At 38.9% G+C, this 25128-nt stretch overlaps 2 protein-coding genes across 6 annotated transcripts in view; one reads left to right on the top strand and one right to left on the bottom strand.

Annotated features, from left to right (window-relative positions):
- Positions 1–304: 304 nt before the first annotated feature.
- On the bottom strand, positions 305–24663 carry ANKMY2 (ankyrin repeat and MYND domain containing 2). 2 transcript variants are annotated; one of them, XM_086855244.1, is made up of 10 exons: positions 24470–24663; positions 21156–21220; positions 12971–13109; positions 11103–11201; positions 8903–9063; positions 7589–7803; positions 6425–6560; positions 4558–4686; positions 4003–4144; positions 305–1815 (listed from the first exon to the last, which is right to left on the bottom strand). In XM_086855244.1, the coding sequence occupies exons 1-10, from the start codon at positions 24624–24626 to the stop codon at positions 1592–1594; spliced, it is 1467 nt and encodes a 488-aa protein (XP_086711370.1). In that variant the 5' UTR covers positions 24627–24663; the 3' UTR covers positions 305–1591. The 2 variants fall into 2 exon arrangements, with proteins under 2 accessions (XP_086711370.1, XP_023776199.1); XM_023920431.2 differs by lacking the exon at positions 24470–24663 and adding an exon at positions 23466–24362.
- BZW2 (basic leucine zipper and W2 domains 2) overlaps positions 24372–25128 on the top strand; it is a 57299-nt gene continuing 56542 nt past the window's right edge. The window contains exon 1 of one of the 4 annotated variants that reach the window (XM_086855196.1): positions 24372–24553. Coding sequence is in view for 1 of the 4 variants with exons in the window: in XM_086855231.1 (XP_086711357.1) it covers positions 24800–25010 (211 nt within the window). In the remaining 3 variants the exon portion in view is untranslated. The other 3 variants (XM_086855204.1, XM_086855220.1, XM_086855231.1) reach the window with 3 other exon arrangements.

The raw sequence follows: 25128 nt of genomic DNA, 5'->3' as shown, positions 1-25128 counted from the left end.
TAGCACACTTCCAAAACCCTGACTCTTTTTCCCTGAAGGGATTGCATTTTCAGAAGATCCTTGAACAACAGCAAGTTCTGTGAGCTCCCCAGTGCTATGAGTGGGAGGCAACAGCACTGCTGCATTCCCAAACCTCAGAGTGGAGGGTGACTACAGCATGACTACAGATCTGAGTTCCAGGCAGGCATCTCTTGCTTGCCAATTGTCATGAAGTTAAACTTGTACACTCAAGCTACAGGAGGCCCCTGCATGTCACATGAGAATGTGTTACAGACACAGGAAACAGAATGGCCACATAGCCCCCTTCTTTTAAAAAATTTCTCTTTATTCTTCACAAGCTACTAATCCTTGAAATTCAAACACAGGTACATTCCCTGCACAGGTGCATTTATGTATCCTCACTCTTACAGTTTTCAGAATACTAAACAAAAACTTTCAACATATTAAATAGTAAAAAAAAATAATAGCATTTTCCCTCTGTTTTGAGGATGGTTCTTACTCCTCTAATTAGAAGAACACTGCCATGTTTAGAACACCAGTGATTCAGCTGACAATAAGACAGTCTCTGATTTTGCCATCCTTAGGCAGCAAGTGGTATTTTCAATTGTGGCATTCCTACTGATTTCATGAGACACAGAAATAAATCTGAGTGAAAAACAAAGTTGAGGGAAGCTATTTTCTAGATCTGATATTCAGCTGAAAGCCCAAGTGAAATCCCAGTTGTATCAATGCACACATGAATTTTCTCATCTAATTCACTGTGACCAGTTCAGCATGAAAAATATTAAGCATTTTTTGTTTATGAAATAATTCATAAGCAACAAACATCCCACTGTGCTCTAAGGCATCTTTACCAGAAAAAATATTTAGAATGCATTACTCTTGTCAGTCAAAATATTTTGACTCATTCAGGTCTTCCCTTCATTAGACTTTGGAATATTTCTGACCAAACCAATAGTGAAATACACATTTCACCATCAGCTTCAGACACCTGAAACAGCAGTTTCATTTACTACAATTGCCACAAAATAGACATTATTGTTGTGCTTTCACTAGTCAAAAATATTTACAGTAATGTCATGAAAAGTTGAGAGTTCAGATGAGAATCTTCAGAAACCTAATTGCTATTGAATTCCTTCAGATAAAGCTTCATAAAGTGCTGAAAAAAACACCCCAATTTAACATTTGGCCTTCTGGTGCTTTTAATTACAGGTCTATGTACTTGCAGGAAAAAAAAATTAAATTATTGTTAAAATAAATTTGGAAAACATGAATCCAAATCAAATGCTGTTCATTTTTCACTAAGTGGTTCATTAGCCACAGAAACTCCAGCTTCACTAGCCTTATTGTTGGTATACATACAGATGGATCTATGCCACTAATTTTTAGCAGATAATAAATACCTATCTTGACAATTTATAACAAAACCTGGAGTATTTATAGACAAAGTAGCCAGTATTCTATCTCTTGATGAACAGAGATGTCTTTTAAAGGAAGTCTTGCATAAACCATGCTCCAAGAACTCAGACATGGTCAGCACAAAAAATTCTTTAGTACCCTTGAGAACTCTCAGTCCCTTCCTAACCTCTTCTTACTCCTCAGAATCTTGAATTTTTTGAAGATCAATGTCATCTAAGGCAGTTTCACTTTCCAGTGGACTTTCAGGTTGTAGGGCTAATGCCTCCATCTCTTTGGTAAATTCAGGTTCTTCTGTTCCTTCAGTAGGATGATTTGGATCCATTTCTTTTGTAGGATCTGGATCGGAATCTGACTGTTGTTCACTTGTAGAACTACCCTCTACTAGTTGCATTTCATCTAAACAAAAGAGAAATCACACAATTAATAAACAATGAACTCTGCAAGCAAACATTTTTATTGTTGAAGAACAACAACACTAGGATACTTTGCATCAATTACAGAAGTGATTAATTTAGAAAATCTTAATTGAAAAAACCCAAAGCACAAAAGCTTTGCTTAAGTTGGTATAAGGTTACTCTGGAACTAACCCTATACAAAGCTCTCATTAACTTATCCTCCATTTTGCCAGACTTTTTCTTTTTTTTTTATTACAGAAAGGAGCAGAGTAGGACAATACAGTTATTTTAACTTCCAATTCAAACATGCTTTATTGACACTATTCTTATCACCAGCTTTTCAAAGCATGGCTGCATGCCAGTTAAACACCAAGTACAGGTGGGGTTTGTTTTAAATCAAAAAGGCACTGACACAACTACATAAGGAAGCATTTCTGCATGAAGCACACTGAAGAAATTATGTTCTTACAAACAATGAACTTTGGTTGAAATAAGTCATCCTAAAATTTTTAACTTGACGGCATGAAACAGAACCAGCTATTGCACCTTTCCTCTTCAAGCAATGTTTTCTGAGAAAAGAAAGTTGTTAAAGAACTTTTTCCCCCTGATTCTACTAAGTAGGGCCTGCATGCTAGGAATTCCGAAAAGGAGGAGAAAGCCTAATGGGGAGCAGTACTCCCTAATTGGGAGCAGTAGTTAAATCTTAATTTCTTGTTCTCTGTTGTGATTGATAGCCAGCCAAAACCAGTCACAGCTAGCTAGCCACAACCCTGCCAAAGCCCTGCCAAGATCTTACGTGAGCTAACAGCCTTCAGCACAGGCTGAAGCGTGGACTTGGCTGATACTCACCCCTGTACAGTGGAAACACTGGAACTCTTGGGTTTGCTTGTAGTTGCAGCTGTTGCATTTGTTTTTTAATTATTACTTTCCTGATGTACAGGATTTGTAGGGGTATTACTAACTTTCTGAAATAAAACTGCTGTTGATATGAAATGCTCTGATACACCACCATTCACAGGGTGACCTCAGATGATTTCAGTGTGTTGCTAACAGTGCATAATCTGATAAGGTCTATAGTGTGCTGGCTGTGTACCTGAATCAGTTAATGAAGATTAAGATGTAGATAGTGGAGTAGAAACGTAACAAAAAATGTTAGCTTTCCTTTTCAGGCAGGGAGGGAGAAGAGCCATCCACCTTGCCTCTCCCTCTGAAAACGACAGCATCTGGCCACTGACTCCTTCAGAAAATATGAACCTGCAAGGGTGTGTGTTTGGCACCAGTGTGAGGCATCACTGCTCACAGCTCATTAAGTTTTGTTGTACTGGTATGCAATATATCCAGGGATTTCTAATATCCTTGCCTCCAACTTCCATATTATCCTGATCCCATTCAAAAGCAGTTCTTGTAACAGGATCAACAGAGGAAACTGTTGAAAACTTCAATTATTACTGATTTATATCCTGCTATATTGAGTACAGCTGAAGTGAACATCACCATTGTAAGGCAACCATGATTTGTGCACTGCACTTCTACAATCCTTAAAACAAAGGAAGAAAAATCCAGTAAGTCGTAGAAGAGAAAAAGTGATTTCATCCCCTACTTTTCTATTATTTCACTTGAAGAAACATGGGAAGGGGCAATACAGTGTTTATTCAGTTATTATCTATTAATTACTTGTGTCTTGAAGGGAGAAAACCACCATGAGCAGTTTAAAGACCAGTGCTTGATTTCCTCACATTCTAAGCACACAACACAATTAACTTGATACTGTGATTATGAAGAGAAGTATTATGGGGAGATTTAACATCTACATTAACCTTTGCAACTGGAAGGAGCAGGCTGCTTGCTTATTATCCAACTCGTCCTAACACCTCCAACGAAACATAGAGCAGCATTAAAGTCCTGCATCAGCTTGATTAAAGATCAGGATTTTGAAACAGTGCAGTGTAAATCAGAGTGCTTTCATTGTAGAAATCTGTGTAATTGCGTCATTAAAAACCGCATTTGGAAAGTAAACAGCATTTGTAAATTGAAAGGCCAGAATCCCAACAAACTCAGCTTTACTGTTAAGTTTCATCACAGATTTTTCTCCTAACCTCAGCTGTTACAGCTTTAAGACCTGTAAAACTGCTCTTTGTGATGTAGTTAACACAGCATTAGTTTCAGCAAGGCAACAACAGATCCTAACCTTTCTTTTGCTTCTTTTCTTGCTTCCTTTTCTCTTTGGCAGCTTCTAGTTCTTGTTTCTCATGAATTTCCTTCAGGATCTTGCAGACTTTTTTGTGGGTAAACCAGTGTATTTTCTGGCAGTTCTGGTCACAGTAGATCACCTGAAAGTTACCAGAGTTACCAATTCATTTTCATGTACTAAAAGAATAGACAATTTCTTTGTATTTCTTAGTGCATCAAGTTAAATGTCTATGTATAGCATTTCATGGTATTTTTAAGCAATTTGTAAGGTCATATGGAATGAGTCTAACCTATATAAGAATCTATAAAGAGCAGTTTTTTATTAACTTTGAACATACAGAAATTTTACTGTTTTTTCATTCTTAAGCATACATACTTGAATATCCAAATACTCTTTCCTACTTGTGAATTTCAGGCATCTTTTCCAGAAATAGATGGCTTGAACATATTCAGTGCAGGCATGCATGCCATTCCTCCTAAGTCTACGCAGTAAATAGGGAAGCATTCAAAAATCTTCAGCACCTCAGTGGAACTATTTTTTTTTTATTCTTACCATTTTACATACTGAGCATCTTTTGTCTGCTCCCTTTCCCCCACAAGTTGTACAGAATTCAGCATCCACAAAACCCACTTGGCCAGTAATCGCTTGTGTAAGCACAGAAAAAGCTGTGGGGTCAGAGCCCTGAAAGGTAAGAGGTGGTAATGAGATTAAAACCCAGCACTGTTGCAGAGAGGGACGTGCAACAGAAGACCAGAAATGATTAACACAAGTGTCAGTCTCACTGAAGCTGCTGCAGCAGCAAAAACATAAAACCAACAGAACTTCAGCTAACAGAACTGAAACTAACGTACACAACTTAAGATTTATCGTTATCTACGCTTTTGTATATGAAGTCAACTTAAGCCCTGAGTTTCTGCAGTATTTCCTCTGTGAGTTATTAATAAACTGCATGTTCTTTACATCTGTAGATCCTATGCAGCAGATTTTTGCAGCTCAGTCTCTGTGCTGGCACACACAAAAATATGTTTCATTTGTCACTGTTGTGCTCAGTGCATGCAGGTCCTACAGGCCAAATAGTCAGAACTTGAAATTTTCCATTATTTGCATACTACTATTTAGATGTTATTTGCAGCATCCTTCCTATGCAATGCAAGCAGTAAGGTTTAGCTAACCATATACTACAACTATTTTTTTGGGCAATGATGTAAATATTTGAAGAAAAAAACACCAAGCTGTTCTGGCTGTAAGTAATTCCTTAAACTGTTAGACTACCATGAAGTATGTACAATCATAACTATTATGACAACACTGACATGCTCAGATTGAATCCAAGTAATTGTGCAATGACAAAGGTGAAAGGCTTCAACATAAATAAAAATTATAGCATCTCCTCTTTTCCAGTTCTGCATAATGGACAGAAATTCAATGGAATAAGCCATCATTGCTTTAAAGGCAGAAAAGACTGCAGGCTCTCCTAAGAAAAAAGCAACAGGAAGGAAAATGTTTACTCTAAAGCAAGTTGTAATGCATCACAATGGCTTATGTTTTCACACTGTGTTTATCTTCCTTTCTTAGACAAACAGAGATTTCACTAAGCCTCAGGACATTTTAGCAGACCTGGAGCCACTTAAGATGGAGGCTATTTTTAATTGGCTCTGAATAATCCAAACACGTCACAAGATTGTTCCAATTCCCCAGTGTTTGTGCGTACAACATTTCGCTCTCAGAGACCAGAGAGAACATGCTTAAAAAAGAACAGCCACTCTCGTGTAAAATTTATTATGAAGCAATAGTCCTAAAATGAAGAGTGTGTTAGCAAAGACATAAGAGCACAACTGAAGTTAGATTTTTAACTTGTAATTTTGATTTCCTAATTTAGCTATAATGCTGCACATTGCATCGTCTTGCCTCTCCCTCTCTGTCATAAAAGGAAACTCACAGAATATTTCTCCTTTTTCTACCATCATATATTACCAACTTCTTGTGTACAATAGAACAAATGAATGCATTAAATCTAGGAAATTATTCAGTCTTAAACTGAATTCACACTGTGAAAACAGCGCAAATTAAGCTTCATTTTTGTCTGAATCTAACATTTCAATAAGTGAACTGGCATAGAAAAACTGAACAGACATCCCAGAGGAGGAAAAGAAAGCTCAGACACAAGAAAAAAATGGCATCAGTTTTCTTTAAAAGCTGAGGTGTTTAAGAATTCATTATGGGCACATGACAAAATACTAGTTGAAGTATCTTAGAGCATTTTCCTACAATATGTAAAATCCAGCTCCTGAGAGCTCAGGGACATCAAAACCCTTTGCTCAATATAATACGTTGCAGAAGCTGAAGACAGAAAGATGTCTCAGTCTGGATTTGCTATGCAACTTCATGAGAAAGGATTTTCTTGACAGGAAAAACTTACTATTTCAACAGGAGCAATACTTCTCACAAGCTGCTGGAGCAATGTAGCTTCACAGTAAGGAAACTTCCGGATACTTTCTCGAATTAGCTTCTCTTGATACACAGGGAAACCATCTTTATCTCTCCCTTTCAAGAGGCTAAATTTTTTTAAATGCATGTAAAATAAGAAATTGCATAGTAAATATTCAAGAGCAAACACATACAGTTATGCTATACTCTGTCCCCTTTCAGATTATAGAGAAGAATTCATAATAATTTGGCAACTTCATATTTAAGTTTGTATGTTAAAATGAAAATGAAAGTGTTTTTATTCTAATACACAATCATTACAAAATACATAGTACATAAGTGTATGCTCTGAAACCAGAACTTAGTAATTCAGCCACAGAGAAAAAAAAAGATCTATAGGTAAACTATCTATTATCTACATCAAGACTTTGTGCTGTTTAAAAATTATCATTATAATAATGAACAATACCTTAAAACACAAGTTCCACTTTATTATGTTTAATTCATGTAACTTCATAATTTATTTTCAGTCTTACAGAGGATTTAAGTAAAAATCCAGAAAGGTGTATAGGGAATGTGATCCTACAGCCAAAGCCAGGTCACTTACTTTGATACGTAAGATCAGGCAGCTGGTTTGTAACTCAGTAGATTTTGAAGATCTGACTAAGTGATTTAGGAGTCTAAGTCTCATCCAGAGTCTGAGGGATTTGCAGTTCTCACTTGCTTAAGTGTTTATGAAAAAAAAAATCTCAACCTGCATGACTGCTGGAGAGCAAAACAAGAAATGTTCCCAGATGAACCACATTGGACACTGAGAAATTATTTTTTCAAGCCTATCACTCCCCTTTTTTTCCATCACACATTCCTGTCTGATGCTTCATGGTGTATATGTAAATACCAGGTTCTAACCAGTTCCAGTAGAGCTGAAATTCTAGGAATGTTTCCTTTGTACCCAGGAAAGGACAGTGCCACTTCAGATACAGAAAAATGGGAGTCAGTGCCATCCTGAAGTAAATGCAGCTGGGATTATTTAACAAGTTATTTGTTGTAGCCTTTATCCAAGCCAACCCAATCAATTCCTTCCGTTGTCTTTTTCCTGGTATATCTAATGCCAGGGCATGCATGTGCTTTCAGATCTCTCTGAAGAAAAACTCACCTTTTGATAAACCCATCTAGTTTATCCTCTCGCTCTTTTAAAAATGTAATGCATTTCTGGAAGATGCAACTGATATAGTGCATTTTCATAGCAAGAACTTCATTCATGTCTTTCTGCTTCATGCATTTCTCACAAATGAGATCCAGAACCCTGTAACATTTCTGCAGTGCTTCTACTTCGGCCAACAGAGGGTTCTCTTTCACCAGCAACACAATCTAGGAAAAAGATTGAAGAAAATGTAATCAACTTAAGACTTGTGCATTGGAATTAAAGCTTGTATAGCTCATTGCAGCTAAATTTCAGTGGAGTTTCTAATAGTTTTCTACGTCCTTATGTAGCCTTCCCTTTCTTTTTCCAGTGATTATTTAGCATTATTATTCAGTATACTGTAATTCACAGTTCCCATGCAAGAAACCATTTAAAACTAAGACTGATATTAAAAATAGTGAGTTTGTTCGTTTGCTTTTAGAATAAGAACCTGAATAATCAAAACTACTTCTAAAGGCAGTTAAGGAAAACTACCATATACTATCTTAAAATCTCAACACTAAAATAAACATTGTATGATTTAAGCAGTTTCACAGAACACATCAGCCTCACATAATCATGGAGTACTTCTTGTAGTCTAGTAAAGCACTGAATAAAATGTTCCAAGAGGAAACTGTATGTTCTACTCACACAATTAGCTGCCACTGGTGCACTAGTGTCTCTGTGTACTGCAGATACCTGGCTGAAAACTGTTAACAAACTCTGGACTTTGATTGGCAAGCCCAAGGAATTTGTATTTGAATTAAGGTGTATTAATTTCTCTGAACTACACTGGAGGAGCAAACCATAAAAGATATTATTGTCAGCAATATCCTGGGAAGTAAAATAAACATTCTCTTGCACATACTTTCAGAAACAGCAGCAGTGGTAGATGTTACTGTGGTGAACCAGTCATGAAGGTGAGAAGCTACATGCTGAGAAAAGCATTGAGAGAACAATGAGATTTTGTTAAGACAGGAAATTGTTCTGTTTCCAATTCAAGTGGGGCTGAGAAATAAAGGCAAAAAAGACAGCTATTTATGGTAATAAGAAGTAAGAATCTCTCCACTTGAAGGCATTGGTTGAAGATTCTGGTGCATACAAACACTGAAATAATTTTTTTATCACATCTAAATGTTGAGCCTGATTCTTCCTCATTTTCAGAAGTAGCTGAATTAGCAGATAATGCTTTGATCTCATTTGAACATGCAGAAGAGCCAAATGCTTTCTGACACAAAGAAACAGCTCCCACACCAACAAACACATACAATTTACATATTACTCCACCTTAACAGGATGCATGTTGGTAGTAGTAATAATTTTATGCAGAGGCCCAGCTAATTTTACTGGAAGTTTTGGTTCTTTGTCTAAGCCTTGTGGTTTAGTATAGTAGTCCAGCCTTTCACGTGGAAAGAAGTTGTTGATGACAGTCACACAGTCATGTTGACCTAAAGGCACACAAGAAAAAAATTACCAGTGAAACAATAACCAAAAAAAAACCTAAACCCAAATCTAATACAAGTAATACAAGTGAGAATTACCCACATGCAAAGGAGCTTTGTATGATATATTCTGCACTGCAAAGAGGCAACTCTTGTCATTCTCTTGTGTGTAGCTTTAATCTTCAGTAAGTGTTATTAACTTACTGACTCCCAGCAGGGAATACCCTCATGAAAATTCATTTTGAATATCCTGTCCCCTTCCTGTATCCTCTCTCCCTGGTAAGGCAAAACTAAGAGAATTGTTGTTTCTCCCCCAAATTATACTATACTAGTAGTCTTATAGTGGTGTTATTCTCAAGATAAGAACTTTTAAAATTTATGACATTTGCATTGAGACTTTTAAGTTTTCAGACTGAAGCAGGTATTACTGTATAAACCTAAGGTGGGAGAAGTTATAAAAACAGAACATGCTTAAAGTTTAACAAAAATTAATGGACTGTAATGAAAATAACAAGATGAGAAAAGTTACACCCTCTTCTTGTTTTCTACATCTGACAATACAATGGATTACTTGACTAAAGGGAAAGTAAAACTTATCTTTTCCAGGTCAGGACCACATTCTTTAAATTGATTGATATGTCTTGGCACTAATCCTCTAAGCAGTAGAAGACACAGCCAACCAAATTCCAGCATTTAAAATCCTCCACTGTTATAGAAGAGACAGTTCTGAGCTAATAGAGCACAGTGTAAGACAAATGACAGGGGAAGAAGTATCCTCACTTCCCACACACAGGCAGATGAATTAATGTTCATTGGACAAAGAATAAAAAGGAACAGGAATAGATTCCAATGTGCAGACTCTTACAGAGTAGTGTATCTCAGTATGCCTGAAAATATTTATGCTACCTTGGTGATGTGATGAGATTTTAAACAAGAATTCTCAAAAATTATGTTGGAGATAATATTCTCCATTCACTCCATACAACATCACTTTGGAAAAGACTCTTCATATCCAAAGGATAATTAATAGGAGTAGAAATTATCTGATACGTTAGTGAATAGTTAAGGTTTTGCTGCTCGAACCTCAATGAGCAATGTCAACCTTCTTTGAAATAGCAGAATGAGATAAAATGGAAACTGAAACTTAGCACTAAATTCCTATTCAAGGAAGTGAATCTAAATGGCAAGGTAGGCTTGAATTCAGAACACCAAAGGGACTTGAAAGGGAATCCTCAGTCATTTAAACACCATGAGAGGGCTGTGCTTGAAAGAAAATACAGGTCCTAATTTTTGGTTTTTGGGAAGCAATAGCTGTGCCATTGAAAAATACTCCATTTAACCTCATAATATTTTTTCTCCTTGCTAGAGAAAAAGTGGAACATTAAGCCAGGAACCTAGTAATGTCAAGGAGGGTAAAAAATTTTAAAAGGGCTTATAAAAACAAACAAACCACCCCACCCCCCCACCCCCCCCCCAGCAAAAAAACTTGTTGCATGTTTTGCCAGGGATAATTCCACATGCTGGAATGAAGAATCTTTCTCTCATTCTAGTGAAGCTCAGGTCAGTAAGGAGTGACTACCTCAGGAGAGGCTCCAAGACTTCTCCCTCTCCCAGAAGCAGGGGAGAAGGGCAGGAGGTGGCTCGCTGCCAGCACACAGCTGCAAAGCTCAGCTGAGTTCCTGACTCCTGGCACTATGGTCATCCTTTCCCACAAGAGAAGCTCCAATTAGCACTTGGTGCTGCACTTCAGACCCCTCCAATGTAACCAGCTTCCTCTTACTATTTCCAAAGTGGTGACACTGCAAAAACTTACACACTTGAACAGTAGCACCTGCTCTCACAGGTAATATCATCTCTGTTTTCAGGAAATCAAACAAGGGAATAGAACACAAATCGACTCTTACATGATGAGGTGTGGAAAACAAAGCTCAACAACATGTCAGTTCAGAACAAGTTATTAAATAATGTTTCTCCAACAAAAAACATCAGAATCTAACACTTTACTTCTTTAGGAGTTTAGGAAAGGATAGTAATTTTCATCTTACCCACAAAAGCAGCCATCTGAGCTGCTGTCCTTCCCACAGAGTTGACAACATCAGTTTCTGCTCCAGCCTCTAACATCATCCAGGTGATTTCTTTATTTCCTGAATTTGCAGGAAAGATATGGGGAATGAGCAAGGACAAATAAGAACTTGTAATTCTCTGTGCTTCAGAAAAAGATGTACTGAATTTCTTAAAGGCCAGGAACAACACTGAGGAAAATGAATGTTCTTAATGCTGTTACTTTAAGCAGGGATTAAGAGAAAGGCATGTGCTTATTTAGAGTTCCAGCAGGTGTAACTCTGCTCTCTAATGCACATTTAGCATCCCATGGAGCTTATAGGAGTCATACTCATGTAGCTACACTTGAGCATGGTCCCTCTGGAAAGCAGTATAGAGAGAAATTCTACTAACCTAATTTAACAGTTTAACTACATTTGCTATTCTAAGAAGAAAAACACATTCAGGACTATGCTGTAGCAGGAACACAGTGAACAGAACAGATTGTTCCTTTTTCCACAGTAGGAATTGGGTGTTCAGACTGGGCTAAATACCAAGTAAAATGAAGCTAAAATTTGATGGGAAGATTAGATGACTTAATTGGTGCCCTTCAGAGACTAAAAAAGGACATTTGTCACCACTTCTGCTGGTTCTGCATCAAAGGTATTCTTAGTTTATAAGTTTTTGTGCAGATGCTAAGTACAGAAAAGTGAATATAAAAAGCAGATGGTGGATGAAAATCAATGTCTAAAAACAAAGTCATTGCGTCAGTAGTGCTCACATACCTTTTGTGCTCACAGATAACAGACCCTACAGTCAACGCTCAGAAGCTTTCACACCCAGGATGACAGGGTAAAAGCTCAGCTGCGAGAAAATGGTAAAAATCCTGCATTTCCCATAAAGCTGCAGTCATTTAACAGCCTCCAAGAGTTTGTTCTCATCTATCTGCTGCAGCTGTGATATTGCTCAATACCACAAAACACTGGAATTTCCCAAATCTTTTACTAAAAAGATTGTAGCTGAAAAACAATCTGATTATCTAGTTAAGGTTCATATACACACTTAAGCCTTTTTTTTGTACTTATGATGAAAGAAAGCAGTTTAAATGCTACCTGCTAAGAAACTTGACTCCCCTAAAATCTCATTTTTGGGAAGATATAAGTGGCCTAGTAAAAAGATACTTAAAATAACCTAATATTCCCAAATTGAATCTTTTCTCCAGAAATGCAGTATCTTTTTCTCACCCAAGGAAATTACTGTTCCTGCCACCAGGGACAAAGACTAGCAAGAGGAAAGCTGCAAACCACCACTTGAGACAGGAGAAGATATATACAGCTATAAGAACTCTCATAAAAAAAATAATGTAAGAGGAGAGTGAAAATTATTGTGGGAAAACATGTTTATAAAACTCACTAAATACATTTTTAAAAGCCCACATGATAGTTGGAAAAATAATGTAGGATAAAGACAGAATTTCAAAAATACTAGATTGAGAAGTCTCAAATACTACCAAAAGCTACTGGTGCAGCATCATTTTCAGTGTAACACAGTTTAAGTAAACAGAATGTATCCCACTGCACAAGAAAACTATCCCAGGAAAGTTAATACTGAGATCTCTAACAAACAGGACAAGTAGACTGCATGCCTCAAAATGCTGAACAAAATCAATTTTTATATGAGCCTGAACGGAGGCTCTCCTGTTGCACTGCCCACAGGATTCTACTGGTCATGATGTAGTTACATGGTTCACATAAATAACAGCAAACCTGAATAATAAAAGCATGTCAACACTTACTTTTAAATTATTAACTTATGGCAAAATGTACCCATTGATGTCATAAAAATCAGTGATCTGAGTTTAGTAAGAAGTTACCTGAAAGTCCAGCAAACATCAAGGCAGTGTATCCATGCTCATGTTCATTGCAGTTTACATCAGCTCCGTGTCTCAAGAGCAATCTGCACATGTCCACCTTCCCCTTGTAAGCTGCGTGCATCAGAGGGGTCATGCCATGCTGGCAAAAGAAAGAAGAAACAAGTAGCATACAAAAAAGAATGTTACATCTCTTGATCTTCATACCACTGATCATTTTTACTTGGCCATACATATTCAATATAACTACCAAAGCCTCACATAGTATTTTATTTACAAAAAACCTCACAAAATCTTCATGAAAAAACATGGTTACTAACATGCAGCAGATTTCCCTGTTAGTTTTCTGATTATGTTGTTCTATAGATTTGAAAACAGAGCAGTGTTGAACAAATGAAAACCATTTACAGTCAATCATTGTCCTTTTTATAAGACATTAGTGTTGAAGAACAACTAAGGTTTTTGCTAGCTGGAAAAGCATGAATTAGAAAATTTTTTAGCTTCCTATGTTATTCTTTTCTCCCCGGCTGTATGTTATATGATAAACAGCAAAAAAATTAGAAATAGGCTGTTGTTGTTTTAAACATTATGAAGATTTGCAGTCTCTGAAACCCATCTTGCTCATTTTTACTCATGATTACTGATAATTTTGCCATCCACCTCTCTCCCACTTCTCCACCCTTTTGGCATTATATTCATGATCAGCCAGAGCTCTGAAAGCCCTTTTAAAGACATACAGCTCTCGTCAGACTTTAACAAACCTGGCTGGTTTCATCAACTGCCCCAGTACAAAAGGATTTGCTTCAGCATGGGAGGACTGAGGTGTGATTATAAATGTAAAGCTGGGCAAACCCCAGAGGAAATTCTCAGAACTAGGGTGAACTGCTAGTGCAGGCTCTCTCCCTCTTCAAGGACAGGAAGAAGCATGCTGCTGCTTGAGAAAATTGCATGACACTCCATTTTCAGAATACAGTATGTATGCTTTTTCCAATATGCTGTTTATTTTCAGTTAACATCAGGTCAGGATTCACATTATCAGCCAAGACACTGTAATTGACCAAGAACATGCTCCAACACTGCATACTAGGGAGAATGCTTCAGTTTGTCCTTGAAGAAAATCGAAACGGCATTCTGTTCCTTTCTTTGCCAGACAAGGCTGTGTGCTTGAGTACATTCATGTACACCATTACTACAGCTCTGTAAATGTCTAGTAATGTGATACTCTGAAATAATGTAATTGTCAGTTTGAGCCTTAACATATTTCTTGTTTCAGTTCATGACTGAGTGAAACCCAGTTAAAAAGTATAAAAAGTATAATTTACCAGCATAATTTTCAAAAAATTTCTACAGGTGAGGGAAATTGGAAAAGTTAAAAGTATAATAATTTTAAGGTATTACAGTTTCATTGCTCTCCATCCTAACTGAAAATAATAAAAAGTGCTTACTTGATGCATTATATTCCAGTAATCCACATATTTTGGTAAACAACAATATAAACTGCCACTGAAGAAACAAAATACCTAAAGAGATCACGTCATGAATATGAAACAGACTTCTTTTGCTAGATTTCATTTGAGACGTCACAAATGTTGAGTAAAGACTTTCTGTCCTACTATGTAGAATATATTTTATTATATTACATTTCATAATGTTACATCAAAAGCTATTTTACAGGCCAATCCCAGTCTGGAGTCATAGTACAGATTTGTCTCCTTTAGCAGCACAGAAAGGTATTGCAGTAATGTAATATAAACACAGCACCGGAGGAAAGATGAGAGAAACAATTTTTAGAAAACAATGACTTTTAAGTTTGGTTGAAAGCCAGTTGTTCCAATTAAGATCTGAAGATTATATGACAAAGTAAAGAATTTGGTTTGTTTTATCCTCTCCTCCCAGAAAACTGTTTTTAAAATCCTTTGATTAAATTTTGGAAGTGTCAGGCTGTGTTGTGGATCAAAAAAACATATCAGGCAGAAAATATGTGCACAGTTGATATAAAATTTGATTTAAAGTCACATTAATATCAGTTTTTCACATTCACAGGAAACAAAAGAGGGTCAGGCTAGACACAAGTTTATCTGGAAATGGTTGGTATCCTCTGTTATGTCTCTACACTGAAGCTGGCTTGACTGCAAATACTTTTCTCAGCCTGAATGTCAAAGACAGGTCCAGCAACAGTCTGTTTTGTCACAGATGATGTTTGGACTGTCAATACAACGTACTTAAAAGACAAAACTTGCAGATGGTTTATTAAGCATACAAATGAAACAAAGTTTTGTTCCACCACTAAACATAAGAAGAAGGATCCATTTCCTAGCTGTTACAATGCAACATTCTACTTACCAAAAAAAATTGAGCTTTTTAACCTTGTTCCCCAGGACAAAAATTAATTCTTCCCAGTTTTCTTTTTTTGCAGGTATGTGACATTGTAACATCTCTTCTGCAGGGCTGTAAGTATTCCCTGTATGTCTCACCATACAAGAAGAATAGAGTTTGCAGTGCCTTTAAAAATTACCTGCCACTTCTGGGTTCACTGGGTTCTCCAGCTCACCAAACAACAAGGTCTCACTGGCACAACAGGGCTCTTGGCACAGCCAATCCAGCCATTACAGACCATCCTTCCCACTTCCTCATGTGAAAATAACCCAAAAAGCAGACTGAGGAATGGGATTCCAAGAACTGCTGCCATGGTGGGGAAGTCAAGTGATGAACAAAAACCCCAAACAATGAACTTTGGGGTCAGTAGAGGGGCAGGCAGATGAGTACCAAAACCAGGGAGGGGCTGGACTCCACCACCAGACACAGAGGAAGAAGAAAGCAGGTCAATCTCTCTTCAGCATCCAGCTGAGGTGTGTTGCTAAAGGACACAAAATGATTCACACGAACACCTTTCAGCATTAGAACAGGACAGAACTAACTTTTATTCTCTGACTCCAGTATTTATAGATTCTCAACAATGATGGGATTGGATAATTAAGTTACCAACTTCCCAATCGCACTGGTCATGCGAAACGTCCATCAAAAGACGTTTCTTAGAAGGAATGTGATAAACAACTTATGTTTATAGAACTTTCACGGGAAAGTAACAAAAACTATGCAAACATTATCAGAAGGCTTCAGTTTTCAGGGTGACAGAGGTGTGCTTCAACGGGATGAATAAAAACAAGTTTATAAAGTAATAAACTGGGAAAGCAACCTTCTGCCTCCTAAGAACTACAAAGGAAGTTTCCAACAAAACTCCTGCTCAACCTACATCAAGCAGAGGAATGGGGAAACACAGGTCAGCAAAGGAACATGAAGTAGGACAAACAAAAAATACACAAACTACCTCCCACTCCAGTGACATGCATATTTGTCAAAAAACTTCTCCATTTTGTGAACATTTAAGCACTCATGCTGACTGTGTAGGAACAGAGACATCCTGTGTGTATTGTTTTGTGGATAAAATGGTAAAAATTTACCACTGAAATAGCCACATAAACCTATGTTACTCAAAGGAAAAGCACAATCCAATTGCTCCCAACATTCCCACACTCACTTCATCCTTCTCTACCATGGAACCTTGTCAAGATGTGGCATACAGGTTGGATCACACTGGAGCAGTCCCTCAGCAGCTATTGGGGTACACTACTGCACATGTGATTACCAGCTATTTAAATAGAGCAGGAAAAGTAAAAAAAAAGAGGGAAAGGGCTGTCAAAACCCTAACTGAAAAACTGCTGTAGATACTTGCATGCCAGCAATATTAACACATTCACCTCTCCCTTTCCCAGCTCATTTTCCAACGAGGAACCCAGCCCCACATTAACACAGAGTGTCTTATTTTACTCTTTAGATTCAGAAAATAGTTCAAATTATAAACAAAACACATAACTCTAGGTTTGGCTTTTACTTGAGACAGTATTTTGTACATTACTAGAAATGACGTAAAAAGAACAGGTGCTACAAGGCAGAAACACTTGATGATGTATATCTTCAAAATCAACTCTCTGGTACTGAATGCTGCTAATCTAGAAATGCAACTTGACTCTTCACTCAATAAAAGCCTTTAGAAATTTCACCCTTCAAACTGCTGAATAAGATTTCCATTACACATATTCAACTCCCTAAAGGCAGGATTTGGAAGGAGGTCAACAGTTACATGCACAAATAATTTTAGCAGTAACTAAGTATGGACTAATTAGAATATGAAATACTGTTCAATAAGTGTCGATCACAGCTATAGCTCTCCTTTATAGTCATCCTGCTCAGCTGTTGGTTTCACATATATAACACATTAGATTCCTCCAATGATCTTTCAGTTCATCTGTAGTGGTGAAAAGTTAAAGCCTATATCAATCAGCAACCTGAACTGAAACCAGATAATTCTTACTAGCAGTGGAATTTTCTTTGGTTTATGTATTTTGAAGTACTATGTAAAAAAACATTAAGAGACAAACCTCCTCCTCAAAGACCAAGGATCTGGGCCTTTTCTGCTAGCATAAGATGTTCACATTAGAATAGCAAAATAGATTACCTGAAGAACCCTCAATTGAACATACTCAGTATTAAGCTACATATCTCAGCCATGAATAATCAGGCTGCTGCTGTAATTCCTAGGAAGTGTTTAGTTCTGTGGCAAAGAGAAGGGGACTGTTCCTAAGTGATGCATTATTGAACAGCTGAATTAGAGGAAGAAAGTAATGCTGACAATGCCAGATGATAGTTCTCTATGTAAGAAGATTATGAACAACTTTACAGTTATCTTAAATAGAGAAAAATTATTAACTTTTCAGGTCAAGTCTGTTGGTTTGATCTCCAGCAAATAGAAGATGTAGTACCACAGTCCTCCTTTGCAACCTTAACTACCAACACAACCAGAGGAAACGCTCAGAGCTGGAAAGCCCGTGTGCTTCCTTGAGCCTGCCTTTCGATAACAATCTGAAATGTTTTAGCCACATGATGCAGATGGAGTTCAAGTCAGCAAAGTGCTGACAAAAAGTCAAAATATTTACAAGCTCAGCACTCTCACGGGAAAAAAAAGTCCTGAAAACTTTCTCTCATACTAAATTTCCAAATTAGCAACCAATCCATTTAAAATGGGACAAAAAATGACTAATTAGTGTGCATTTAAGTTAAATATATTTGTGTTTATTTTACATACATTTCTACAGCCCATCAGGACACCCGAACTTAAATGTCCCTGATGTTTTAAAGTTGCCAAACTGTTAAAGACCAGTTTTGCAGAAAAGCTATTGAATTTCTTTGTTTTCAGAAAGACAGTGATTAAGCCTAAATAACCTTCATTTCTTCATCTACCCAAATCCACAAAGAAACAACAACACAATTTATTTGGTCAGAAAGGGTGCTAAAAAAAAAAACAGGACTGTATCTGCTGGATATCTCTAATCTTCTGGAAGATGGGCATCTGGAAAACTCATTTGAGTGAAGGGATCTTACTCTGTGCTGACACTCCCAGCAGAGCTTACCAGACAGCAGGAGGTGAAGGATGTGAGGGAGTCTTAGAACAAGGGCAGGAAAAGCAAGCAAACTTAGAGGAGTAATTTTTTATTTTTAAATACATGTACCAACAGCAGAAGCAATGCTGAAATACTGCATCCAGCTCATATGTATGTTTTCAAAATAAGAAGCTGAAAAAACTGGAAAGGATTTGAAAAAGAGCCACTGTTATAGCTCACTTGCTGCAGAAACATAACTTTAGGCAAGCTATTTAAAAGATGCAGCCAGATACACTACATCTGGAAGATGTTGACTTGGTCCTTGTTTAAAGGTACATAGAGAAAAGACAGCTGACTGTTAGTTTTAAATCTACAAGAAAGCAGACCCAAGCAGTTAGAATTTATGGTAAAACCAAAAATGAAAAGAACAGATTATTTGTGGGGTTTTTTTGTAAATTAGGAAGTGTACTATATAACAGCCTGCTTCTGGATGCTGTGAAAAAGCCTGAAATTATTAAACTGTGGTTCCATGCTTGCTGTACCACAGCTAGAAGACAATTACATTAAACCTGTGCTCATTCTGTGGAGTCTCACACGTAAAAAAGTCTTTAAGGATGGAAAGGAGTTCCTAACTGAATTGAGTTCACACTTCAATACCTAAGCATTCCATCTTCAGGGCTTCCTTACTTCTTAACATTAATTAAATAAGTAGCAGTAGTAATATAAATGTGAATTTCGGGATAACAACTAAGGCAACAGAGAAAAAAAAATAAGACCTGATGCACTGAGAGCAGTCACCAGTTGTGGAAACAATGAGTAACAGATGAAGCTGATGTTTAACTGGGATTTCACACACTCTTACTTATGTATAGATATTGGAGGAAAAATGGGTAATAAAAGAAAAATTGTAAAGCTGACATGGCTGATGGATTAAAGAAATCCATATGTGAAATATGTGAACCCTCACCTGTTTAATATGCATGATTACACGCCATTCTTGGGGATAAAACCGAGTCTGCAAGAAGTCCATTGCATAAACTTTTAAAGTTTTACGTGTGTTATGTGCCTTTAGTCAGACGTGAGCCTTAGGCAAATACTGTTAATACTATTTCTTCTACATCAATAGCCTGAGGCATAACTTGGATATGGTTTCTCTGAATAAGCCATATCCTCTCAACACTAATCCTGGATGATACTGCAGCAAGGCTACCATCATTGTCAGCAAGTCAGCATGACAAGTCAGCATGACTTCAGCAATTACACTTAAGGAAAACCTTTTGATGTGCATACAATAAAGCACACTTGCAAGCATACTTATATTGTGTCTTGGGTTCCTAAAGTTCACTGTAAAACTCAGTTTGACTAGTTTTACTAAAACTTGTTGAAATTAATACAATATAAATTCAGGTTTAGTATTTAACTTAAGAACAATCAGAAAATGGATCTGGTGGCAGAAAAAAAGGCTAACAATATTCCATGAAGATATCTGATAGAAGAAGAGGCAATTTTTCTCCATTCAGCATTCATGAGACCACATCTACAATATACCCTGTCCCATTTTGAGCCTTCCAATGCAACAAAGACATGGATAAACTGCAACAAAATCAATGGAGTACCACCACGACACGGTAGGAACCTGAGCACTTGTGCAGTGAAGAGAGGCTGCAGGAGCTGGGCTTGCTCAGCCTGGAGGAGAAATGGCTTTGGTGGGACCCAACAGCAGCCTGCCAGAGCTGAGAGATCATTGAGAAGACAAACTCTTCACTTCTTGTGGTAGAAGGATAAGAGACACTGAGTCTAATCTAAGGTTCAGACATAAATGAAATACTTTTTCAACAAAATCACAGTGAAAGAGTAGAACAAGTTGCCCAGAAATATTGTACAGTCTCCATCTTTAGAGATTTACAAGGCCAAACAGGTCGAAACTCAGAACAATCTCATCTGACCCAGGAGCTGAAGCTGCTTTGATCTAGAGGCCAAACTAGACACATTCCCAGTATTTCCCAGTGATTCTTGTGAAATTATAAAGCTATGAAAAAACCCACAAATTAACATTTTAAATCGATAAATTACACATGGATTTAACATGAATGATAGGGAATTAGTTTTGCTTGCACATTACATTTCATATTAATGTTGCATGCTTTAGAAAAACATTGTAAAAAGAAAAAGAAGAGGAAACATACACATCACAAAGTTCCTTTCTCCACAAACTTATTTCCATCTTCAGGTAGCACTTCAGGATTTAATCTACATGTTTACCACACCCACCTGTATAAAAGGCTGTGGTTCCATTTCTGATCGAGCTACTCACCCTCCAAGTATGTTTATGGTTTGGCAAAGACAGGGCTTTGGGCAATGAGACCCATGGGATGGGGACAGGTACTGTGTCTGCCACAGAGTGACTAAGTACAGGGACTACTGCTTGTGAAGGTGACAAGAAGTCAGGGAGCACCCCCACATAATTTGCTGCAGTGTTTATCTTACCTTACAGACAAAGCTCATGCTGGAACTTGAGACAAAATACAGTGTAGTACTTTAAGTAACATTAGTCTTTGAACTTTCTTAAAAAACCACTAAGAACTCTTCAAAGGTTCATTATTCAGCTACAGGCTGAAAATATCTTGAGACTAACTCTGATTCTCAGGGCTATAGCAATGGCTGTTAGAGAAATGTTATTTAACAGCAAGATCTTCAGACCTAGCATTTTCCTTATTAAACTCAGCATAATGCTTGCAGTTTTGCAGTACCTCATCCAGGCAATTGACACGGACATTCTTGCTCCCCAGTAGCCTTCCAGCCTCCTCAGTGTTTCCTTTGATTAAAAATAAAAAGACACAGAGAGAAAAGGGGGTGAGAATAATAATAATAATAAACTGAGAATCTGGAGGAAAATGGTCATTTCCATTTCTCATTAGAATCAAAATCTTTGTATGTTAATTGCCTGGGATGTAGATTAACCACCAATAAATTAATTACACTTAGTGAAGAAGCTTAGGAACGAACAGCATTATGTTCTAGAAACTAAAAGCCAAGAACTCACAACATCAAAGAACAGTTGGAAATCATGAACTACAAGTAAACATCCATTTTTTGTGAATAACTGACCTACACACACAAGAATGGGACACTCACATGTCTCATCATAAACACTGCATGAACAGCTCCAAATGAGTGTAATGATACTGAGCATTTCAACACATTTTGTACTTTCATCTCTTTTGGAGCATCATTAGTCTTAAAGAGCTGACTATATTCTCAAAAAAGGAAATTATCCCACTTTAAAGACTTTTTGGGTTGAATGAAGCATGCTTTATCATTTACTCACATCATTTTTCCTGTTTCAATTTGAAATTTGCAATATATGGCATTCACAGGGGTGGAATGAATTTGCTTTTGGTAACAGAGAATAGAGACAGAAAGGACAAAGACCCAGGTAGCTTGATCATTGACATTTCTAAAAATTGCCAAACACATAAGTAGACTGAAGTCTGAAAAACTAATGAGCCAGGAAATACAGGCTACATCTGGTTTTCAATTCTATTGTCCTACTATTTTTCAATTCCTTATCAAAATCTTTTTGGCTAAGCCACAGGTCTAAGAACCTGATTTAAAACCCACTGGAGGACTATTCAGATATTGCCAATGCAGCTTCTACAGGCAGATATAGAAATAAAAGAACATTCTAAGAGTCTGAGTTTGGAGAATACTTATTGCAAATTAACATAAACTTCTAATTTCTGATTCAATCATAAGCAAAGCTCTTTCAGCATGTGCTTCTTAAAAATAAGCACTGCCTCCCTTATTTTAATGATTTCCATGTTTATCTTCACCCTTTCAGAAGGAGATGGTCATCCAGCAATTTTTCAGCAAAACAGATTTTGCATCTTCAATTTTGGCTAAAAATCTCATTAAAATACTAAAACAAATTTCTTTTCATAAGGCTTTTTGATGTGGTTTAACTAGACTACAGAGGCTTTTATCATTTTTCTTTTAATTCACTAATTTAAGGAAAAAAAGACCATCACCCGAGTCATCTCACACACTTGATAAAGACCCCTGACTGACAGTCAGGGAACCATCAACTAACTTATTCCCCCAGACATACATATATTCTAAACATGTTAGAAGCATCTTAAGAACTAGACCAGTTTTCAGAAGAATATCCCAGCCAAAGAAAACACATCAGTAAGAGAAAATCTTCAAGAGGTGATCTTCAAGCAAATTTTAATACAAGCAAAACAAAGTTGCATTTACAAACTCAGAGTTCTGTATGACAAAACATTGAAGGATTTTCAAACAAGACACTAAACTATGGAAGTCAGACTTGTAGAATTGGGCAGATCTAAAAGTTGGAGCCAGGCTCCTCATAGCAGTGGCATGGTAGGAAGCAAAGAGGTAACAGGCAGAAGCTGAAATAAAAGGAAGCTTCAGACTGGATACAAGGAAAAACATCTTCACTATGAAATTAGTAAGGCAAAGAGGTTGCCCAGAGACACTGTGCAGCCTTCCTCCTTGCAAGTTTTCAAGACCTGACAGGATAAAGCCCTGAGAAATCACATCTACCTCACAGCGGATGTGTTTGGAGCAGGAGGTTGGCCTAGAGACCTCCTGAGGCCTCTTCCAACCTGAATTATCCCATGACCCTGATCAGAAGCATCAGGTAAGTTGGACAGAGGTGTCTGCAAGACCAAGGTCTGAAACTCTTATTATTAAAGTGAGTTAGTCAAACTGGTTCTGGTCCACAATAAATTCACTGCTGACTGTCCTACGCTTGTGTCTCTGACACAGAGGAACATTTTAATACAACTGAGAGTGAAGCACCAAAACTGTGGGTTCAAATTGCCTGGAAACTACATATAGAAATGCAAACACAAAGTGGTTTTAGTTTGCCTCCAACAAATGGATGTTACTCATGATTTTCAAAATACCAGTTGGAGGGTAACTATTTAGTCTGGATTACAAAATTCATGTTGCTGGACCAAGAAACCCAAATGACAGAAAGTTCCTCTGGCAACAAGCATGTCTGCCAGACAGTGCAATGAAAATGTGACACTCACATGAAATGCAAAATCACAGAATGGGTCAGGTTAGAAGGAACCACCACAGTAGTCTGGTTATCTGGTCCAACCTCGTTGTTCAAGCAGGCTCATCCTGGAGCACATGGCACAGAATTGTATCCAGACAGTTCTTGAGTATCTCCAGTGAGGGAGACTCCACAACTTTTCTGGTTAATCTGTTCCAGTGCGTGGTCAACTGCACAGTAAACAAGTCCCTCCTCTTATTCAGGTGGAATTTTCTGTGTATCAGTTTCTGCCCACTGCCTCATGCCCTGTTGCTTGACATCAACCGGGAAGAGCCTGGCTTCATCATCTTGACACCCTTTCGTCAGACAGACATTGATCCCCTCTCCTCTCTCTTAAGAGGACAGTATGACAGTATAATGGATAGTAAAATAGAACATTATACGGGATAAAAGGTGCATAACACCCCAAAAAAGCTCAAGTTCTGGAAACGTGAGAATAACGTGTCTGCCAAGACGTCTTGGTCCGGCAACCGCACATGGGGAAAGCCTTACAGCACGCGGGGAAAGCTAGAAGCTTTCAAGATTGGATTAACCCCAAGAAAACTTTTTTTTTCCGGCAGTGGACATGAACACCAACAATTAGGCAAATGTCAACACGCATTGCTAATAAGATGCAAGCTTTCCTTGGCAGAGTTGGACCCGTCCAGTCAAGGTTCTCCAGCCCGACTGCACCACAACGCGCCCCCCACTGCACTCCCTGGCTGACGCGGGCCTGCCCGAGAGGGCAATAAACCATGGGAACATGGCAGGGAGAAGGGTGACGGCGCCAAGGCGGGGCGGGAAGGCCGGCGGCCCTCAGCGCCGTGACCTGAGGAGCGCGGCCGGGGGCGCGGGGAGCCCGCGGCGAGCGGCCGGTAACGGCGCCTCACCCGCCACCCCCAACGTGCGGGAACACGAAACCCCTCCCGGGGCACGGCCAGCGGGGCCCGTGGCAGCTGCGGCCCGGGGCCGCCAGCGGCGAGGGCCGGGAGGGCTCACCTGTGGCGATCACTGCCAGCAAGTCCTTCTCCTCCGCGCTCAGGTCGCCTTTCCTGGGGGGAGCCATCGCGGTCCCCGCGCACGGTAAGGCGGGATCAGCCCGGGACGGCGCCCGCTGCTCCCCCGCCCGCGGCGCCACCCCCGCCCCGCTCCTCATGGAGCCTTCCGCCCGCAGCCCCGCCCTGCCGGGGCCGGCTGCGGGGCAAACCATTCCTGCCTAGGGATGGGGGTCACTACGTGCCAGCTTCTCGCCCTCCGCCAGCTTCACCAGCCAGTGCCGTGGGAGAGAAGGAGTCTGTCCGCTCTTGTCCTCTGTTTTCAGGTTGAGAAATGCGTTCCGCTTTTCTTTTGTCGCTCCTTTTTGGCTTCTCCGCGGTTCCTTTGTTCCTCCCCCCCGGGGAGGTGCCAGGAGTGGTGCGGGCGGGCGGAGGCGCCCGTGTGTCAATGTGTCCGTCCTTCACTCCTCCATTGTCTCCCGCCGTCGCTGCTGCCGTCGCGCTCGCTCGCCCTCCCCGCCCCGGACCGCGCAACCACCCGACAGGTGCGGCCGGGACGGGGAGAGCAGCGGGCGGGAGCTGTGCCGGAGCCTCGCCGGAGCCCCGCGGCCGCGCTGCTCAGGCGACCGCGGCTGCTGTGGGGCAGCTCCGGGAGGGCGGGCG

The sequence above is a fragment of the Cyanistes caeruleus genome, chromosome 1 (assembly GCF_971803275.1).
Source record: "Cyanistes caeruleus chromosome 1, bCyaCae1.hap1.1, whole genome shotgun sequence".
In the NCBI taxonomy this organism is placed as follows: domain Eukaryota; kingdom Metazoa; phylum Chordata; class Aves; order Passeriformes; family Paridae; genus Cyanistes; species Cyanistes caeruleus.
Note: the sequence above shows the minus strand (reverse complement) of the source record. Positions and strands in the feature narration are given on the sequence as shown.